Raw genomic sequence first — 20,335 nt, 5'->3', positions numbered from 1 at the left:
ATTGCAAGAAAACACAACATTTGTTGCGAGGGAATGCAAATTTACTGTTTTTATTGACAGCAAATGCAACAATAGGGCCTGTAAATCTCAACCCTAAATATTTTGTTTGCTTCTTAAGGGTTTGCAAACTTTATCACTATTGTGATAAATTGCAATTCCTAATAGAATCATTTTTTTTTCCCATTTCTTAACGATAAATGATATAACAGCACTAACAACACAAATCATTAAAGAATGTTATTCTGATGCACATTTTTATTGTTGAAATTTTCAATTGCATTCGGCAGGTTTGGCGTCAGCACACTGCTCTTCTTCCTACAGGACTCTCACAAATCCAACTTCTGGTAGATCACCCGTTCTTCATCCCCGTTCATTTTAGCAAAGAGAAGAGTGAGCACTTTTTCTTTTTGCTCCCAAGTGAGATCAGACATGTAAACCTCCTTGCCGGGGAGGTGGGGCCGTTTTTCAGCCGCCTTCATGTCTGAATACAAAGATTTGGTGCTGTTGGGACATTGATGGAGGGTGTGAATGGAGGGGAGCCTTATCCTCCCCGCCACGGTGTCTCTAAATTTCTGACGGTAGTCTTGATAAGCCTCGTTTGCGTTCCGCTTTCTTTCGTCAGCTATCTCCTGTCGGACGTCATCCAGGGCTTGGTGGAAAAACACCTCCATGTCTCTGCGTTTCTCCACAATGGTCCTCGCCAGCTTCTTCACTTGACAGATCTCCTTCTCTCGCATGGCAATAATTTTCTGTAGTTTGTCCAACTCGACCTGACTGGCCTGGATGGTGACTTGGTTTTTTGTCTCATTCTCTGTTGTTTCTTTCTCCAAATCCAGGAAGGCTTGCTCCAGATAAGCAGCTACGGCCGTGACTTCAGTAAGCATTTTTTGTAGAACCGCAATCTCACAACCCTTCTTCTTTAATGCTGACATCATCATTTTTTTGTCCACTGCCAGTAACAGTTTGTCCTTAGACACTAATTGAACCAGTTGCCTCATATCCTCTAAATTATCAAAGGTAACTGTGAAGATTTTTCTCAACCAGTTATTTTTCCTTTCAGTATCGTGCAATTCGTTTTCCAACTGGACAATGGATTTTTCCTGATCATCAATTAGCCTACTCATCTTCTCTATTTTACATATGTGGTTCTTTTCCCTTTCTGACGTTTTCCTTTCTAAGCGTACATATTCCTCTTCTTTTTTTCTTAAGCTTTCTCTGTATTCTTCTTTAGATACTTGCATTTGCCTTCTCATGTTAGCTATCTTTTTCTTTATCCGAGTCTCGATGGCCTTTCTTTTTAAAATTTCTTCCTCAAACTTCTCGAAATGTTGCTTCTTTTCCTTTTCCCGCTCACGACATTCTTCAATTGCAAGCTCTTCTAGACTTTCGATCTGTTCCTCCAGGCTTTTGATCTTTTCCCCTTTTTCTTTTAAACATTTCTGCCAATAATCAATGGTCCCAAATTCGGACAACTCCGCTTGATATAGGACATTTCTTAGTTCCTCAATCTCAGAAGCCAGTTTGTAGTGTTCCTTCCGGTGGTATTCTAAATCCTTCTCTGTTTCTTTCAGCTTCATCTCCCTAAGAGAGCTGACTTCATCTATTTGGGTTTTATGCGTCTTTCTTTTCGGATCTTCACCCTTTCCCTTGCTTGCTTTTTTGGTCTCCATGACAGATCTGAAAGAATTCACCTTTTCCTGCTGTTATTAAAAAAAAAGTTAAATGTATTACTGAGATAGCACACAGTAGCACTGTAACTGGTAACGAATGTCTACCTGTAAGATAAATGCATACTGAAGTCAGGATATCGATGTGCAATTATCAGGAAAGTAATTAGGGACATTACCGTGATGTCACATGCTTTACCTCACCTGTGAGGTCACACTGCAAATGCACAATGTTACACAGCAACTAAAGTTCTGCAACTTCTGAAGTACTTTTTGTAAACATTACTGGCAATCTTATTAGATCAATGCTTGATTATTATTATTATTATTTTTTTCCCCTGCAAATAACTAAAGTAAAAGCCTTCCCCAGATCACTGCCACTGTCATTAATATATTTTGAATTATAGATCTTGCGCTTTTATTTTTCAAATAAACAAATAAAATAAAAATAGGCAGGCATTAAGTGGCTCGGGGTCGGGGGTCGATTCGGGGACAACTGCGTTTATGAGTGCACCCTTTGCATAAGGTGTGCCTGGCCTACCACTGAACTATGTGGCGCCCTATTGTTTGTTTATTTTTAAATCTGTTTGCTTTGTTCAAGATTTTTTTTAATAACATCCTAATACTCTTTTATTCCAGTAAAAGCCATTTTTATTCTTTGGCTTTTAACCTCAGCGAGACTTAGTTTGAGCTGACTTAGGTTGAACTTTTTTTTTTAATTATTAGTGTTGAAATTTTGCTAGTCTTATATAAAACACATATTTTTTTAATATATGTTTTTGGTATGCAGCTATATGGTGCACTTTGTTTCATCTATGGTTGGTGCTACATAAGTGAAGGTGGTCTGACAGATATAACTTGCCTGCAACAGCGACTCTCCCTTTTGAAAGTCACATAGTTAACCAAAATAAAACAAAAATTTTATTTTGATACATTCCTGCATATATCCCCCCCTCACACACGCACGCACACACACCTCAAACACCCAGAATATATATCTATATATAGATATATATATCTACAGTATATAGATCTATCTATATATCTATATAGATAGATCTATCTATCTATCTATATAGATATATATATCTATATATATATATCTATATATATATATAGATATATATATATCTATATCTATATATATCTATATATATCTATATATATCTATATATATATCTATATATATATAGATATATATATATATCTATATCTATCTATATATAAATAGATAGATATAGATCTATCTATCTATCTATCTATCTATATATATATATATATATATATATATATATATATATATATATATATACATACAGTATATATAGATATATATAGATATATATAGATATAGATATATATATACAGTATATATATATCCTTCAGTACTAACTCATTAATTGCAAGAGAAAGCAAAGCCTGTCGTGAGGGAACGCAACGTTTTATTGAAACAAAAAATGTATTGTGAGGGAAAGCAACTTTCGCTGTTAGGGTACACAATAATTATTGTTTATTGTCAGTGAATGTCCCGACCCCATTAGGGACAAGGGTGAACAGAAAATGGATGGATGGATGGATGTCAGTGAATGCAGTAGGAGGCTCCATAAAACCCTAAAATAAATTTTATTGTTTTTTTTTATTGGTTTGCAAACATTAGTTTACCGCTATTACGATAAATCACAATTCTTACAATTTCTCTAGATCTCATTTCCCAATATTAATAAATGATACAATTATTGTCCATTCCTAAGAGCATGAATAATTACACAAGCATTTTTTCAATGTATATATTTATTGATGAAACTTTTGACAGCGTTCGGCAGCTCTGCGTCCTACAGAACTTTCACAAATCCACCTTCTTTTAGACCATGGTGGTGGAGCCAGTCTGCACTTCGGAAATGATAGTCAAGCCTCGTCGTACTCGATTTTGATGCACGTTCTGCATCTCCGTTCATTTTAGCAAAGAGAAGAGTGAGCACTTTTTCTTTTTGCTCCCAAGTGAGATCAGATATGTAAACCTCTTTGCCAGGGCCATGGGGCCAATTTCCAGTTTCCTTCATGTCTGAGTACACAGAATTGGTGCTGTTGGGAGTTTGATCGAAGGTATGGATGAGGGGGAACTTTCCCTTTCCTTTTCCTCCGTCTCTAAATTTCTGATAGTAGTTTCGATATGCCTCCTTTGCGTTCCGCTTTCTTTCGTCAGCTATCTCCTGTCGGACGTCATCCAGGGCTTGGTGGAAAAACACCTCCATGTCTCTGCGTTTCTCCACAATGGTCCTCGCCAGCTGCTTCACTTGACAGATCTCCTTCTCCCGCATGGCAATAATTTTCTGTAGTTTGTCCAACTCGACCTGACTGGCCTGGATGGCGACTTGGTTTCTTTTTTCATTCTCTGTTTTTTCTTCTTCCATTTTCTTGAGGGCCTCCTCCAGGGGAGCAGCTCTGGCCGTGACTTCATCAAGCATTTGTTGTACACATGCCATCTCACAAAAGCTTCTCTCTAATTTTATTGCCAGAATGTTTTTGCCCATTGCCAGTGAGAATTTGTCAATAGACAGTGACTCAGCCAGTTGATTCACGTCATCTAAATCAATCAAGGCAGATTTTAGGTTTTCAATTAGCCAGTTTCTTTCCCTTTTAACACTGAAAAGTTCACTTTCCAATTCGGCAATGTTTTTGTCCTGCTCAGCCCTCAACTTATTCGTCTCCCCTTCTTTGCGTATGAAGTTCCATTCTTTCTCCTGTGAGTCCTTCAGTAAGACTGAATATCTCCTTTCTTTTTCTCTTATGCTTTTTCTGTATTCTTCTTTAGACACTTGCATTTGCTTTCTAATGTTAGTAATTTTTCTCTGTACCCGTGCCTCGGTGGCTTTCCTCTTTAAAATTTCTTCCTCAAACCTTTTGAGATCTCGCTTCCTTTCATTTTCCAACTCAAGTTTCTGTTGTGCTGCAATCTCTTCTTGCTTTTTGAGCCTTTCCCCCATCACTTTGAGCTTCTCATCTCTTTCTTTTAATTCGTTGAGCCAAAAATCGGTGACGCCAATACCGCAATTCTCCACCAGGAATATTGCGCTTTTTACTTGCTCAGTCTCGCAGGCCTTCTTGTAGAGTTCCTGCTGGTAGAAGGCTAAATCCTTCTCAGTTCTCTTCAGCTTCATCTCCCAAAGTTTAGTGCTGGTTTTATACATTTTGGCCATCCTCTTCTTTTCTTTTTCGAAGATAAGTATGTGGTCTTTCAGAGTTTTCCGACCTTTTTTCTTCTTTCCTTTACTGGGCGCCATGGCAACTTTGAAAGAATTCCTCTTTTCCTGCTGTTCTTAAGAAAACGTTAAATGTACTATCAATCTAGCATACAGTAGTAGCACTGCGTAACTAGTGACAAATGTCTAATGCAATTATCTGTTGTCGTTAGGGACCTCTGAGGTCATACTGCAAACAAGTGAGTGTACGTTACATAGCAACTAAAGTTCTGCAATCTGTGAAGGAGCGTGTTGTTCTCTTTGTAAAATGCCTGTTAGTCTCATTAGTTCAATTCTTGCAAACATTTAGGAAGAAAAATGAAAAGGAAGAAATATAAGAAATTCAAAGTAAAACATTTACAATAAAAGCCTTCACTGCCACAGTCTCATAAAATCTATTTTTAATTTTAATTATTCCAATTTTATTTTTCCGACTGAATCTTTCCAATCTTACTGAGACACAAGCATGTATGTTAGGATCTGTTTAAAAAAAAGTATAATGTAACACAGATTCTGATGACTGTGATGATTACTAAATATGAAACTGAAAAAGTGGGGGAAAGTACTGCTACTGTTATAATAGTGCTAAACTATTTCTACTGATTCAACATAAAACTCCATGCAACATAAAACATAGAATTTTACAGCTTACTTGGCTTTCTTTACAAAAGCCAAATATGGTCCTTAAATGAATGCATATTTAGTCTTGCTTATATTTTTTGTATTTCATGTATATTTTTCTGCTGATGGAGCAGAGGTGTTGTTCTTTAAAAGTGATTTTCAAATAAATACTGTACTGTGTTTCTGTTTTACTAATAAATAAAATTATTTTATGACTTTGATTTTTAATACTGACGTACTAGTTTACCTACATTTTTGACAGCTTTGTGGAGGGTGTTTATTTTGTTCACTGTGTCAAGTCAGCAACCTTCCCCATTATTATTTTTTTTTGTTTTTACAGTTAAAATGAATGTTTTAATTGTAGAAAATGGGATTCATGTAGCTTTTAATTTTCTGCGAAACCGACCTTTTGGGTTTTCAGTCAATGTAAGACATGATATGAAAAGTAACAGAAATCTAAGCAGGAAATTACAGTCTGTGTGTAATAAATGTGCACTTTTAATTTAATTACTGAAATAAATAACACTTTTGGCTGTTTTTCTTTGTGCTCTTAGGAGCTGGAACAGAGTATATTAAAGGAATAACATATTTACACACATAAAACACTACATCGGTGGTTCTCAAACCATTAAAGAACCAGCTAAAAGATTAAAACATAAAACAAGATGATGAGATGCTATATTTTGATTCCCACGTCTAACAGAAATAGTTCTCAGGCTTTTAGATTTATCTCACGTGCTGCCGTTTCCATCTTAAATCTCAACACAACTCTCGCGACCAAATTCATTTTATTGTTTTCCTTTACAATTGTGTAAGTGATGGTGAAACAGAACAGTACAATTGAGGTTAATATGGAATCAAAGCATACAGCTATTTCATAAATTAAAATTTGAAGATATTTATTGCTAAGACTCATAAACAAGGCATGGAATTTCTTCTTTTGTTTTCTAAAAAGAAAGAATCACATCGTAAATACAATTATATCAGAGGTAACAACAAGAAACACATAAGGTGTGAAGGCAACAACGAAGGCAAAAATAAAAATAAAAAACAAATAGAACAGCATGACATGATTTGCTGCCTTACATTTCCTCATGTGCATAAGGATATCAAACACCACAAAGACAGAATTATTATTTGTCTCTTGTAAACTGCCTTTTCGCCAGCAGTGATCAAGAAAATCATAATAATGCTGCATAAGCATTTCATATGTGTGGCGGCACAGTCATTAGTGAAGAGTGTTTATAGAAGAGGCCTAAGTTAGAAACCCAGAGCATTCCAGTCTCCAGTGTGGGATGAGAAAATAAATACACGTCAATAACTTAACTGTTTTGGTGTCCAGTTAATCATACAGGACTGACTGTGCAGTAATGGAAGGATGTTTGTTCTTTTTTTTTTTTTGTGACAGCAGACCTATACAACTCCGGCATGTACTTCCTATAATCTTCCCGTACTTCTACATGTATTAACTGTAAAAAGCTTCACTGTAGTATTTTATGTTCTTTTTTAACAAATAAGAAAAGTAAAACAATGCATTGACAAATATTGTGCAAATCGATTAAAATAAAAAATAAGGCAAATATATATACAAAACTGTAGCCTAAATAAAAGAAACAATAAGAATCCAGGTAATATTTAAATACAATTAAACACTTCCAGAACAGAAATGTGAATTTGTAATGAAACCATTCACTTTCTAGAGTAAACATTTCTGTACAACATTTTGAAAAATCATAAACGGGACTGATAATATATTATGTGTAATTTATAGTCCTCCTAACTATAAATGTCTTACTGACATACACTACCTACTAACACTAAGAATTTAGAAAAATCTAACCGTTAAATTTGTCATACTTAATGTTATCCTACAGTAAGTCTTATTACGGTAATAATTTCATTTGTACAATGCGAGTATGGTAAGTTTGTCATTGAGCAGTGGTTAATCTGAACCATCATATTTGAGGTTTCACAAGGCTAAAACTCTAGCTGAGAATGATCGTGTACATAAACATTTCTTACTATACATATGCTAATGGCATAAAACTGTATATGCAGGTGCATTCACAACTATGAACACAACTCAACAGAGAGGCTCATCTGTCTTTCCATATCAGAAGCTTTGTTTACACCGAGCTGGTTTTCAGTGAAACTGTAACATTTTTGTGGCAATCCAGCTGCACGTTTACACAACTCTAGTGATCGGAGTCCCTGACATCAGCAGTTTTTTAAACCAGGTGTCAGAGGGGAACTTGTGCTACTTAGCCTTTTCAGCTTAAGGCAACTTTGGATATGAATTAAATATGTGTTACATGAGCACTCGGTTTATCGGAGATGGGTCACTGTTTTCTAAATGAGGTAGAAGGTAATGAGGTGTCAAAAGCGCGTGTGTGTTTTGTCAACGTGCTAAAATCACAGCGCTACATTGTGGCCTGGCATGACAACTACAGCTGATTCAAGATTTCTTTGCGGTCTCGTCTAAGCATGGAACTTTTCCTCAACATTGCTCTCATGGAAATACAGTCTTACAACAGGAAAAATATTTTGTTTGCACTTTAAATCCCACATTTTTAATCCCAAATAGTTGAATTGTACAATGGTGACAAGTTTTGATGCTTATGAGCAAAGCAAATCCTTTCCTACAACATTGATTTTCTATCCCGTGTGGGTCTTCATGTGCTTTTTGACATTAGATCTAAATCGAAACCTTTTACCACAAACATCACAGCCAAATGGCTTCTCTCCAGTGTGAATCCTCATGTGTTTCCGAAGGGTTGAGCTGTCATTGAACATGGTACCGCAAAAATCACAACCAAATGGTTTTTCTCCCGTGTGGATTCTGTTGTGTGAGCAAAGCCTCTCCTTTCGGTTGAATGCTTTCCCACACACTTCGCAGATGAATGGTTTCTCCCCCGTGTGGATTCGTTTATGTGTAGCAAGGTGCGCCTTTTGTTTGAACATTTTACCACAGACGTCACACTCGAGGGATTTTTCCAGCGTGTGGATTCCCATGTGCCTTTTGAGAACTACCTTTTGGTGGAATGTTTTACCACAGACCAAACAGCTGAATGGTTTGTCCACAGCGTGAATCCCCACGTGTCTGTTCAAGGTCGACTTGCTGATGAACGATTTCCCACAAATATCACAGTTGAATGACTTCTCTACAGTGTGGATTCTCTTGTGTTTATGGAGATTGGACTTTTCCGTGAATGTTTTACCACACACATCACAGCTGAATGTTTTCTCTCTTGTGTGGACCAACATATGGCCATTGAGGATAGACTTATATATAAATGCTTTACCACAAACATCACAGATGAATGGTTTCTCTCCTGTATGAATTCTCTTGTGTTTATAAAGATTGGACTTTTGGATGAATGTTTTACCACAAACATCACAACCAAACGCTTTTGCTCCACTATGGATGCTCATATGTTTGTTAAGGGTTGACTTATCAATGTATGCTTTACCGCAGATATCGCAGCTAAAAGCTTTCTCTCCTGTGTGGGTTCGCTTGTGTCTATAGAGATATGACCTTTGGTGGAACGTTTTGCCACAAACATCGCAACAAAACGCTTTCTCCGAATCAATCGTCTCCAAATCTAAATTTGGCTTTACAATAAAACCTTTCTCAGCAACATTGAAGCTGAAATCACTTTTTTCTAAATGGCCTTTCATGTGTTTCTGAAAAGACTCCTGATAGAGGAACTGTTTACGACAGATAGAACAGCTAAAAAATTTTCGGGGTGTGCTAAATTCTACTTCGTTATTTTCCTCCAATTCTCGTACAGTTTCTTTCTGCCAGTCATCGTAACTGGCATCAAAATCACTACCGCCGCTACATGGGTGATGCTCTTCCTCATTTACGTCGTTGAGAGGTTCTGGGTTCCTATGGGTTGTAGAGAAGCTCCATTCATCAGGGACTTCTTCTTTAACCACTAGCACCTTCTGGACATCTGTAGAAAAGTGTGAAACACACATTTATATCAAGAAGTAGCCTTTCTTACAGATTTTTTTTGTAACATTCTTTGAATTCAGAGGTTTATATACATTCTGTCAGTATCAGTGACAATTGTCTATTAAACTATGTGATTTGGGTAAAACCTTGTGGTTCTTTCCACAAAGCTCTGATAGTTTAACTGACACATTTTGGTTAATTGGAGGCACACCTATTGATGAGGAGATATTGGTTTATGAAAAAAAAGAAAAGAATTGTAGCAAAATAAAAGTTACACACATTACTATAGCATATGTTCTTGCACAGAAAGTATGGAAACATGAACCAAAAATGAAAAAAAACAACAACAAAAAAACAATACCACCAGTCCAGTACCAAATCAGTGCTACAAAGTTATTAACACGTATTAACACAACAGTTGAAACAGTACAAAAATCCACACACCAGCTGTCAAAGGACTGGCTGAAACTTCCTCCTTCTCCTCCTTTAGGTAAAGTTCTGGACCCTGATTTATTCTGTAGTCCGACTCATTAGACGCTTCTTCTTTGATTACTTGCAGGTCATCTGCAGAAAACATTAAAACACACACAACTATAAGATTTTCCATGTGACTTCATATTGCGCTTGTTTTGGCACTAAAGTTGCAAAACATGCTTAGTTTCCATTTGGGATCAATAAAGTATTTTTAAATTTGAATGTGAATGAAATTACTCATAAATTGCACACAACAGCGTGGTATAAATGAAGCATAAGCATTTTGTATCATTATTTTTGTGTACTATTTTATTAAGTTACTAGAGTTACTACAGAGTGATGGGACGCACAGATAAGAAAGAGTGGAAAGAAGAAAATAGACATGGGTTAAAATATTATTGCCATCGCAATATTTACCAACATCATTCCAATCCCAAAATGTTCTAGTATGGAGCAGACCTACATGGGCCCTGCAGAGGATAGTGAGAGGAGCTCAATCTTAACTCACCAATTTGTTTAAGATAAAAAGATTACATCAAACATGCTACTCTCTAAAAATGGTTTCAAATAATGTGTTTTTTTTTATTTTTACATCTGTTTAAGAAAGGCGAGTTTAAGTTTTAGCATGAGCCATGCAGATGATATCTATGTGTAACACACCTAGGAGATCTGATTGGTCAGGAGAGTAGATAACATTACAACACCTAGATAATGCTAAATTCCTCATATAATCACAGACCCTTTGTTCTGATCACAGTTGAAACAGCCTTCCAATAGTGCAGCAGTTAAAAAAAACAATAAAATTTTTCTCCAAATTAAAAATCCATAATTGTTAAACGGATTACCAGTGGGCAGTGGACTGCTCAAGAGCTCCCCCTTTGTGTCATCCTCTAGACTGTGATAGTTCAGACCACAGGACCACTCGTCTGGGTCTTCTGTTTTAACTACAAACAGCTGGTCGATATCTGCAGGGAAGATTCAAATAACATTAATGTCTTGCACAACTCTGATTCCACAAGTCACATGGGCAACATTACTTTAGTCAGACAATCCTTGATACTGGTGAATTCAATGAAAAACTGGTTACCAAGCCTCAATAACAAACATTAGTACCCCAAATCAACACATTTGTAATACTGCATTCACATAAAGAAATGTGCAGCATAAAAAAGTGTTATGTTTAAATGACAAACTTATTAGTAGATTACCAGTGGCGAGTGAACTGCTCTGCAATTCCTCTTCCTCCTCGTTCTTCATGGTAAGTTCTGGGTCTCGATGGTCCATAACAGATCTTCTTTCATCAAGGCCTTATTTTTTAGTTAAAACCAACCAATGGATGTCTACAGGAAAATAAAGAGATTTACTTTTTAAAAAAATGAAATGCACAATAGTATGGATACTAGTGGTGATGTTTTCAACCCAGTAAATGGCTTATTATTATTAGGAAAACATGCAATTGTGTTGCTCCTGTTGCGTATTGAAATGATGATAGTGGTTGCAATTGAGCCACATCTTCCTCACTGATCTCTCTGAGCTTTGGCATCTCGACCACTAACTTATTTTGTGTTAGAGCAGTCAACATATGAGTGTAAATTTGTTCATATGCAAAGCCTTAAATTATCAGAAATCTTTAGGAAGCTGTAAAAGTTGCTAAATGCATATTTCCTAACGTAAGAACAACATAGAAAAAAAACAACCTTTTTCTATGTTGCTCTTTGTAGAACAAACAAACTTGGAACATACAGTTCAATTTGACATTTGTTTCCATGTGTTGTAATGCATGTTAGACTAGATACAATGCACCAGTTTATGCGCCATTTGCACTTGTTGACATTTAAGGATTTTTTATTTTCTAATAGACCTAGCTTAACAGATATGACACGTTCTGCTTTGCGCGTATTAATAATGTCAAAAATACTTTAGTGAATCTTCCTTTTCTATGAGGCATCAGCACCGTGACCTGCGCTCATGACAGCCTTGAATTGTAATCATCTGTTTACATGTCATTAGCTGATCTTGCGACCAGTAGATCTAGAACACTGCTGCTCTAGAACGGAGGGCAAATTTTGTGCTGCTCCTTCATTTTTTAGGTGCATCGTGTCGTTTATTTGGTCGTGTGGTGCTACCAGGGAGTTCTAATCGTTGTAGAAAAACGCAACTGCACTTACCTTTATCACCTGTGTTGATGTCTTTGTTGTATGCTGTTGTTATTTAGGACTCTGCTGAAGTCACGGTATCACCGAAACCACAGTCGTACTTGTGAAAACAAGCGTCCTTCTCTGAGAATTTCTATATAATGGAGGTGGTCAAACGAGTTTGTAAAAAGATAGAAATAGAAATAACTCTACACTATTTACTTAGCCCAGTATTTGTTTTCTTTTCTCTCAGCGCTATTACGCTTAATGAAAGGGCGCCGCCATGAAAAAAAATTCCATCGTGTGTGATGTCTCGCGATATGTTGGGGATCATATGTCAACAGGGCCGCCATTTTATGAGTGGCATTCATCTTACACCCAAGATATGCAGTACAGTTCTGTTCAATAATTTGAGTACTTTTGACCAAATAAGTTTTTGACACTTGCTAACCAATTACTGCACTTTTTCAAAGAAGAATCTGTAATAGGTAATCAAATGTAGTGTTAAAACGCACCTGATGTAACCAACTAGCTGTTCTGGGAGCGTCCTGGAGAGCCTTGTTTAACCAGTTAAAGTGTTATAATTGTACGATTATGAATTAGTAATTTGTTACATTACCAAATCCTAATAAAAACACAAACCTTTATTATTTAGGGCCAAATCAAGCATGATTTAAAAATATATGTATAGTTTACCCTTTTTGCACATATATTTACCAAGTTAACTAGTTCTGTATAGATGCCTTTCCCATTATAACACATTATATAATTTAATGTGATTTAAAAATATATGTATAGTTACCCTTTTTGCACATATATTTACCAAGTTAACTAGTTCTGTATAGATGCCTTTCCCATTATAACACATTACAGAAATATGCCTAACATTGAAATTTTCTCCTAACTGAGCCCTTTTATCTCCTTATGATCTTCCTGTTGGAAAGCAGTTTGACAGGCTCAGCCATTTAAAAGACATCTACTGGGTCCTTGTGAGCATAACAGACCTTGGTAGATACATTCCTATCAATTCAGTTTAGCTTAATGGATGCTTCGGTAGTATAAAAGGGCTGAAAAAGGGCTCTGCCAAATTGCTGACCAGAAAATTGCATGGGTAAAGAACTGAGATGCAGGAAGCCACAGAGTCAAACATTACTTCTCCAAAGCTGTTATAAGCCATGTGACAGTCCTAGTTCACATTAACACACACACACACACTTGCATGCCTGTGTGAGAGTGTACATCCCACTTCCAGCACCTTTTTTTGAGCCAGATGCCCTCGCAGCAATGCAATACATGTGCTGGTAGCTCATTTCCCTATATGTTTGTAACATAAAATATTATTTGTAAAATAAAATGATGTAGCACAAATACTATTTGTGCTAAGAATTTAAGAATTTGGTATTCCAATGTGGTAAAGGTCTAACACATGCATCAAATAAATGGGGATGGGAATGGATAAAACCAACAGGTAACATCAAGCTGCTAGAATAGTGTTTCGATTAAAAACGTTGTAAACTATGCTTAAATTCTAGGACTGTAAATGAACACATTTAAATTAACTCTGGCATTTCTGGTAATATTGGTAAAAACTTGAGTTGTCAGAAGTTTAATAAGTATAAAAAATATGTCTGTAAAAGTAGCAAAGAATGTTATTTGAACCTGATTTAGAGATCACACACAACAAAACTAATCTGAAATTTGCTTATAAAATACTAATTTTCCTCCTTTTGACTAAATTTTAAAATAGATGGATACCCAATTGGATATCCCTTTGCCTTAAAAACTGTTTCAATTTCCATGGCAACAAAGTGTCAGAAACATGTCTTCCAATAAAAAACTTTATTTCTCTTCTATGAACAACAAAACAGATAAATATCAGCAACAAACATGAACTATGCAGAACATTTTCTGAGAACTTTGAACGATAGAGTGCACACACGCGGCTCAGTTGTTCTTGTCTGATTGCTGTTCACGATGTAACTGGCTTTGATTTCAAGCCTTTATCAGTCTTAATGGAAATATGTCGTTATCCGCTTCGTGCAAAGCCGAGTACCGTCCTACGAAAAACTTGGCTTCTAGTTTCGCACAGGGATTGATGGACCTTGAAGGGAGCCAGAAAATAGCAAAGAGTTTAAAATCCTACTAAGTGATCAAGAGTTGTCAAATGCAAGTTTTAAGGCTGACGCGTAAAAGAAACCAGACTGATTCTTACTTAAGCCACAACATTACGCAATATGCACATGCTTTTAAGACGCCAATGAATGAGCTAGCATTAGGGGATGACATTTTTACAACAAACAAGCAATTTGTAACTACTTATAACAAGTGATACAAAGTGAAACATTGTCAAGCACAGATTGGTGAATTGTTCATCACTTGTTGCCATCCAGGAACTATTGTATTACTCATTTACTCATCAGATGCAAAATTTATAAACTTGCTATTTAGTTTATAGCAGGGATTGCCAGTCAAACAGGCAGGCTACGTGGATGGAAGAAGACTAATTGTCCTGCTAAAACAAGTATGGTCTAACTGTTAATAGAATTTGCTCAGATCTGTGCCTATAATGACATGCTTGATATTCACTGACATTACCTTTTAAATTATATGAATTTTCTTTATTTATGTCTTCCTTTTTAACATACTTGTTGAAATTTTACAAAAAGTTCTAAAAGCAAATGACTTGACATATGATAACAAGTACACAAACTTTTTAATCTTTTTACCTGATATGAGCTTCAACTGCCCTGATCGTGGACAGTGTTTTCACCAGCTGCAACGACACAACACGATTAAAAACGCGTGTTCTGTTCCAGAATTGAAAACAGTGAATTGGAATGAATTGAAAACGGCTTACAATCAGGATACCACTTCCAACTTGGGTTTTACTTTTCCATTTGTACCTGATGAACCACAAAACATAACAGAATAGAAAGCTGCAGCAGTGGCAAGATGCTGTTAGGACAATAAAAAGAAACCAAAGAAAATACAGGGATAAACCATTTTGAGCTAAAATATCTGAAAAGTGTGGTGTGCATTTGTTCTGATCCCCCTGCGTCTATAATTTTTTCCCCCCCAATTTCTCTTTGCGAAATAACTGAAGTTCCTTCAGATTAGATCAATTTTGAAGTCAAACCACATATTCACATCTGGATTTAGGGGTGGACTTTGACTGGGCCTTCTAGCAAAGAAGACTTATATAAAAAATCAGAAGTGTTCAAAGTTATTTTTATTTCATATAATATAGAGTTACAAATATCCAGTGACTTTATTTCAAAAGCAGACTTACTTGCACCCAAAGGGTGTGATCAAAGTCTTCCAGCTTAAAAGACAAATATCCCAGATTTCTGACCAATTGTATGGAAACTTCTGAATTTAAAGAAAGTTACAAAAGAAAACTCTAAAAATTTTCTCGATACATTTTCTGACATTTGTCAAATAGGAATGAATTGGCTAATTCCAACTAATCTCAAACAGGAGAAGTTTGGCCTAATTTAACTTCAGACAGTGAAGAAAAAATGTATGCATGTAAATATCTGATTTCAACTGTACATAGCGTTTATTTCAGTCGAAGCCTGTTTTTCTGAAAGCATGGTACATGTGTTCTCTGGTTCTATGGAAAACTTATGTTGAGTTAATAACTAAAACACAGTCTTCAGCTTTTTTTAGACTTCTTTTCATTTTGTAGTTACCCATAAACAGAAATGTTAATTTATCCATGTAAAAAGCATGACCACATTGGGGAGCTAACAGCTTACTCATGGGGAAAAACAATTAGAACTTTAGTGATTGTGTGCAAGAAAGAAGGGAACATTTTTTCCTCCGGCTCGTGTGGGATTTACATTGCTGTGTTCCCGGGGAGAATGTTCACTCTGGCTGCCAGGTTTTTTTCCATTACAGATCTGATAAAGAAAAGAGGCAGAGAAAAACAGTTGGCTGATATAAAGAGAGGTAAAAAGAAAGTATAAAAATCATATGTACCTCAATTTTAAAGATATAATCCAGCAGATTTTTTTTTTCTTTACAACCAAATTTAAACTGATAAAGACACAGCTGTTCTGTTTGACTCAGTCTGAGTTTATGTACTCAGTTCTTTGTCATAAGTCTTTTGGCAGAAATAACTGCATCAAGGCAGCATGACAATGAGATAATCAGTTTGTTGCCCTGCTGTGGAGTTGCTGTAATAGTGAACTTCAGCTCAAACGTTATTCCCATCTCCACACTGTTTGGATTCTTTAAGGCATTGGGTAACACTTTGTTTGATGGGTTGTGAATAAGACTGTCATGACACCGTCATAAACATGACATAACACCTGTTATGAACATGAGTAAGTCTTTATGAATATTTATGACTGTTGTCATAAAGTGTCATTCGGTAAATCGTCACACTTTTAATACAAAGTTGACATTATTCACAATGTCTTTGTTATGACAACTTGACATTAACCGAGAAATCATGATTAAACTGATTAAACTTTATCTTTAATAACATAAAGCTACATATTTTTTAAAGTTTAATCAGTAATACTTTTATAACAAATTTATGTCAGATCATGATTTCTTGGTTAATGACAAGTTGTCTTAACAGACATTTTGAATAATGTCAACTTTGTACTAAAAGTGTCATAGTTTACCGAATGACACTTTATGACAACAGTCATAAATATTCATGAAGACTTACTCATGTTCATGACAGGTGTTATGTGATGTTTATGACGGTGTCATGACAGTCTTATTCACAAACCGTCAAATAAAGTGTTACCAGGAGTTGAGATCTGGTGAGTTTGCTGGAACATCAAGCTCATTGATACTAAAGTCCATAAAACAGGAACTGGTACTTTTGGCAGTGAAAGCTGGCGCAAAATTCAATTGGTTAATTAAACCGGCACCTAACTAAACCTCCTAGTTTTCCGGTAGGAAATTGGCTGAAAAACACAATGGATCAACACAAAAGGCATGACCTTTGAATCAAAACTGACTGGAAGCGATACAGTAAATGTCAGCAGAGTTGATATTTATGTGCCTCTTGACACATTTTCCTTCAACTCAACATTCAGCTAATTTGCTTGAATATAGCAATAAGAAATCAACCAGCTTGTTTGGTAATGACCTTTTTGTGGCATCTGTGAAGTGAATGGTCTGCCAAATGATTTAGTTGGTCATAATCTAACATTTCTGTATTAACCATTTGATTTTGTGTTTTTTTTTTTTTTGGTAAAAATCTGAGAAAATGAATCAATAAAGTCTAATAGTGTAGACTTTATTGATTCATTAAAGTCATAATGAATGACTTTAGTGAAAGCCATTCATTATGACTTTCATAATGAAAAGTCATTATGTTCAGTTTTTGTGACTGAACAGTTTTTCAGTTTTTGTGAAAAAAGCAGAAAAACTTCAGTTTTTGTGACTTTATTACATTGAGAGAAACAACTGTGTGGCTATAATTTCTCTAAAAACAACAAGGGAATAAATACAACTCTTGAGTTAGTGGTTCAACATTGTTTTTTACAAAGTTGGACTGAGATGATTAACTTTGTATTGGTTACATCACTTTGACTAAATTACAGATTTAATCAGAAAAAAATCTTCTAAAACCCACTGACATGAAACAAATATTTTCACAATTTTTCAGAAATACTTAAATCTCCAAAAACTATTGCAATAAAGTCTGACACAATGTTATTCTACTGTAAATCTCTCCCAACGATAAAAAAAACAACAAAAAACGTAAAATTTGCTGTACCTGCCAATATCCTGCGCTGTCTGCTCATTGGGACAGCTGATCAGAAGGACAGAATCATATGTCGAACCATGGTTTCCTGTGAAAGTTGCGTGAAGAACATTCACGATGGACCTCACATCAGGATACACGGAAATGGACAGGATCATCCACTAGAGAGGGTGAGATGTGCATAAGAAGAACGTTTCATACGGAGCACCCTAGGGGGACATGGAGGATTTTTGTTTCTTTTGCGTTACTGATCATTTCATACGGCATAATTGAATACTGTAAGCCTTTCTTACAGTGGCCACCGTACTTTCTGCTATTATGTGAGGTTTTCGTAAGGTTTTTCCATGTATGTTAATATGGCGTTGTGAAATATCTGAAGTTTTATATCTTTTTCTAGATAGAAATAGATAGACAGAAATGCACCACAAACCTAAGGCATAAACAGAAACTTTCTATAAGTAGGAAAGAATGAAAAAATACATCCAAAAATATTTTGACTACTTCTAAGTTATTATCATGTGGTAATGAGTCATCTGACAGTTTGGATTCTGACTCTTTTGTGTTGATAGTCTGAATGGCTATTAAAGGGCCGTTTTCATGTGCAGTTCCATCTCAGCCTCACCCCCCCAAAAAAACATAAACATGCAGAGGATAAATCGATTTTCAATCAATTTGTTTTGCACCAAATAAACACGTTTTCACTGAGGCTCTTTAAATGTGTATATATTTGAAATGTTAAATTGACATTCGTGACAGTATACAAAATAGACCAGAAAATATTACAGTAAGCATATTGCTTGGGAACGCAAAGGTTTTGTATGGTTTTGTGAGGCAACACAAAAGAAAAAAAAAATCCCCATGTCCTCTAAGGGGCTCCGTAGTTTCAGCCGTTTGTGTTTCACCTTCTTTCTTGTTGTACTCAAACACACAAAAGCATTTATGAGAACTAGTAACATCAAATAAAGGTTTCATAAATCGCAGAGCATTGTATTTTTTGAGGTATACACCAATTCTACTGCTGTGCAGATGCAAAAAAACGTGATGAAATCACCGTTCATTAAACTTTTACAAATCAAATAAAGGTTTCAGAAATCACAGACTGGGATTTAAATATTTTGCTATCAACGTAGAAGACTCTAGTCAAGTTTTGAAGAATTTAGGTGCATTTTTAAGCCAGAGCAGATTAAAGTCGTGAAAATTTAGGTGGAGTAGCCCTTTCAAATCGGGAGCTGAACCAGTTTCAGCTTCCTACATAACTGTAGAAGTTACAGACTAAGTCGGAGCTTGAGAATAACTTCTCTCTCTCTGCACACCTATCAGTCCTCTTACCAAAGTTGCCTCCATCACCATCAAGCGGGCTGTGCGGTTCAGAAAAGCCCGTCTGTGCCAACGCTGTAGCCGAGGCACTCTGTGCCACCACCAAAGCACCAACTCCATCGTAACTGCAGCAAAAGTCTTCCGACACAGCGCTGAATGACAGGTAGTTACCATAGTGAAGGTGTTCTGTCGGTTTGTTTGTTCGTTTTCCGTGGTGACCCCGGTAGTGTGCCGAACCGTCAGAACAACGACTAAAGCGTTAATAAATATCCCACATATTGGTTGGCGGCACACTTCCTGTAACAGTAGTGCAGGCCAACAATATTGCAGATTGCCTATAAAACGAGTGATAGCCTTGATTATAATGGCTTTGGTGTGTTTATGACTAATAGTTCTCTGCCTGCAGACTTGTTTGTGATGGCTATAAAATGTCGTTCATTCTATAATTTCTGCGTGAAGTACAAAGGTTTTACAAGAGCTGCATATCATGAAATAAATAAATAAATAAATAATAATAATAATAATAACATGTATTGTATCCAGACCAGAACTGAATATTATGTTGTATAATCATACAAGTAATTATATTAAACAATAGTATAATATTCTAGCAATTACATACTACTAGTAATTATATACTACTAGAAAAACTCAGCTAGCCTGTAGGCACCTACAGTTTATCATACTGCAAAAAGAATCACAGGAAACCCATTATTTAGCTACAAAAGTATAAGAAACATATTTAAAGTAAATGCTCCATTATTGTTTTAATACAGAAAAAAAGGGTTTTAATGTAATATTTTTATAGTATAAAAATCACATTCTGTAGCTCCAGTACAAAATTGTAAACCTACCAAAGCATTAAAGAAACCCCAAAATGTACTGTATTATATCACAGTGTTGTAGTATCAGCCTTCTTTCTTTCAATATTTCTTTTACAGTATTTTACTTTGCTGTACTAGTTGACTATAACTGAATGCAGAGCAAAATCTGTCAGCTGTTAGACCAACACAATGCTACAATGTAGAATAACCTTGTCTGTACCCAAGAGTTTAGAGACTGCCAGACAATGACTCACCACTCTGGTTACCTGCCTGATGAGGAATACGGGAGAAGCGCAAGCAATTTCCCAGAACTAGAACCGGTAAATATCACAGATATCTGAGATAGAGTGTCTGTAGCAACCTCTGCTG

The 20,335-nt window shown here is 35.9% G+C and overlaps 4 protein-coding genes across 4 annotated transcripts; all 4 read right to left on the bottom strand.

Annotated features, from left to right (window-relative positions):
- Positions 1-237: 237 nt before the first annotated feature.
- Positions 238-1,966, bottom strand: LOC114149271 (basal body-orientation factor 1-like). The gene has a single exon (XM_028024984.1). The coding sequence runs from the start codon at positions 1,668-1,670 to the stop codon at positions 327-329; it is 1,344 nt and encodes a 447-aa protein (XP_027880785.1). The 5' UTR covers positions 1,671-1,966; the 3' UTR covers positions 238-326.
- A 1,474-nt stretch (positions 1,967-3,440) lies between these two features.
- Positions 3,441-5,084, bottom strand: LOC114149264 (basal body-orientation factor 1-like). Its single transcript, XM_028024966.1, has one exon. The coding sequence runs from the start codon at positions 4,946-4,948 to the stop codon at positions 3,500-3,502; it is 1,449 nt and encodes a 482-aa protein (XP_027880767.1). The 5' UTR covers positions 4,949-5,084; the 3' UTR covers positions 3,441-3,499.
- Positions 5,085-6,298: 1,214 nt separating this feature from the next.
- On the bottom strand, positions 6,299-12,382 carry LOC114149150 (zinc finger protein OZF-like). Its single transcript, XM_028024786.1, has 5 exons — positions 12,128-12,382; positions 11,168-11,299; positions 10,805-10,924; positions 9,930-10,049; positions 6,299-9,483 (listed from the first exon to the last, which is right to left on the bottom strand). Exons 2-5 carry the CDS (start codon positions 11,241-11,243, stop codon positions 8,183-8,185), a joined length of 1,617 nt encoding a protein of 538 aa, XP_027880587.1. The 5' UTR covers positions 11,244-11,299; positions 12,128-12,382; the 3' UTR covers positions 6,299-8,182.
- Positions 12,383-13,918: 1,536 nt separating this feature from the next.
- Positions 13,919-19,359, bottom strand: LOC114149164 (protein CutA homolog). Its single transcript, XM_028024809.1, has 6 exons — positions 19,155-19,359; positions 17,838-17,986; positions 15,937-15,996; positions 14,952-14,997; positions 14,821-14,867; positions 13,919-14,195 (listed from the first exon to the last, which is right to left on the bottom strand). Exons 1-6 carry the CDS (start codon positions 19,314-19,316, stop codon positions 14,087-14,089), a joined length of 573 nt encoding a protein of 190 aa, XP_027880610.1. The 5' UTR covers positions 19,317-19,359; the 3' UTR covers positions 13,919-14,086.
- Between the last annotated feature and the right edge of the window lie 976 nt (positions 19,360-20,335).

The sequence above is a fragment of the Xiphophorus couchianus genome, chromosome 8 (assembly GCF_001444195.1).
Source record: "Xiphophorus couchianus chromosome 8, X_couchianus-1.0, whole genome shotgun sequence".
NCBI classification, from domain to species: domain Eukaryota; kingdom Metazoa; phylum Chordata; class Actinopteri; order Cyprinodontiformes; family Poeciliidae; genus Xiphophorus; species Xiphophorus couchianus.
Note: the sequence above shows the minus strand (reverse complement) of the source record. Positions and strands in the feature narration are given on the sequence as shown.

What these genes read in the sequence shown, in the direction of transcription:
- LOC114149271 (XM_028024984.1), bottom strand. Translation starts at nt 1,670, where the DNA reads ATGGAGACCAAAAAAGCAAGCAAGGGAAAGGGTGAAGATCCGAAAAGA.
- LOC114149264 (XM_028024966.1), bottom strand. Translation starts at nt 4,948, where the DNA reads ATGGCGCCCAGTAAAGGAAAGAAGAAAAAAGGTCGGAAAACTCTGAAA.
- LOC114149150 (XM_028024786.1), bottom strand. Translation starts at nt 11,243, where the DNA reads ATGGACCATCGAGACCCAGAACTTACCATGAAGAACGAGGAGGAAGAG. An exon ending in GAGCAGTCCACTGCCCACTG is followed by an intron (nt 10,050 to 10,804) that starts GTAATCCGTTTA and finishes TGTTTTCTGCAG; the next exon opens with ATGACCTGCAAGTAATCAAA. An exon ending in AGCCAGTCCTTTGACAGCTG is followed by an intron (nt 9,484 to 9,929) that starts GTGTGTGGATTT and finishes ACTTTTCTACAG; the next exon opens with ATGTCCAGAAGGTGCTAGTG.
- LOC114149164 (XM_028024809.1), bottom strand. Translation starts at nt 19,316, where the DNA reads ATGGTAACTACCTGTCATTCAGCGCTGTGTCGGAAGACTTTTGCTGCA. An exon ending in CTCCCCGGGAACACAGCAAT is followed by an intron (nt 14,998 to 15,936) that starts GTAAATCCCACA and finishes GTGGTTCATCAG; the next exon opens with GTACAAATGGAAAAGTAAAA. An exon ending in GCAGTTGAAGCTCATATCAG is followed by an intron (nt 14,196 to 14,820) that starts GTAAAAAGATTA and finishes GCTCCCTTCAAG; the next exon opens with GTCCATCAATCCCTGTGCGA.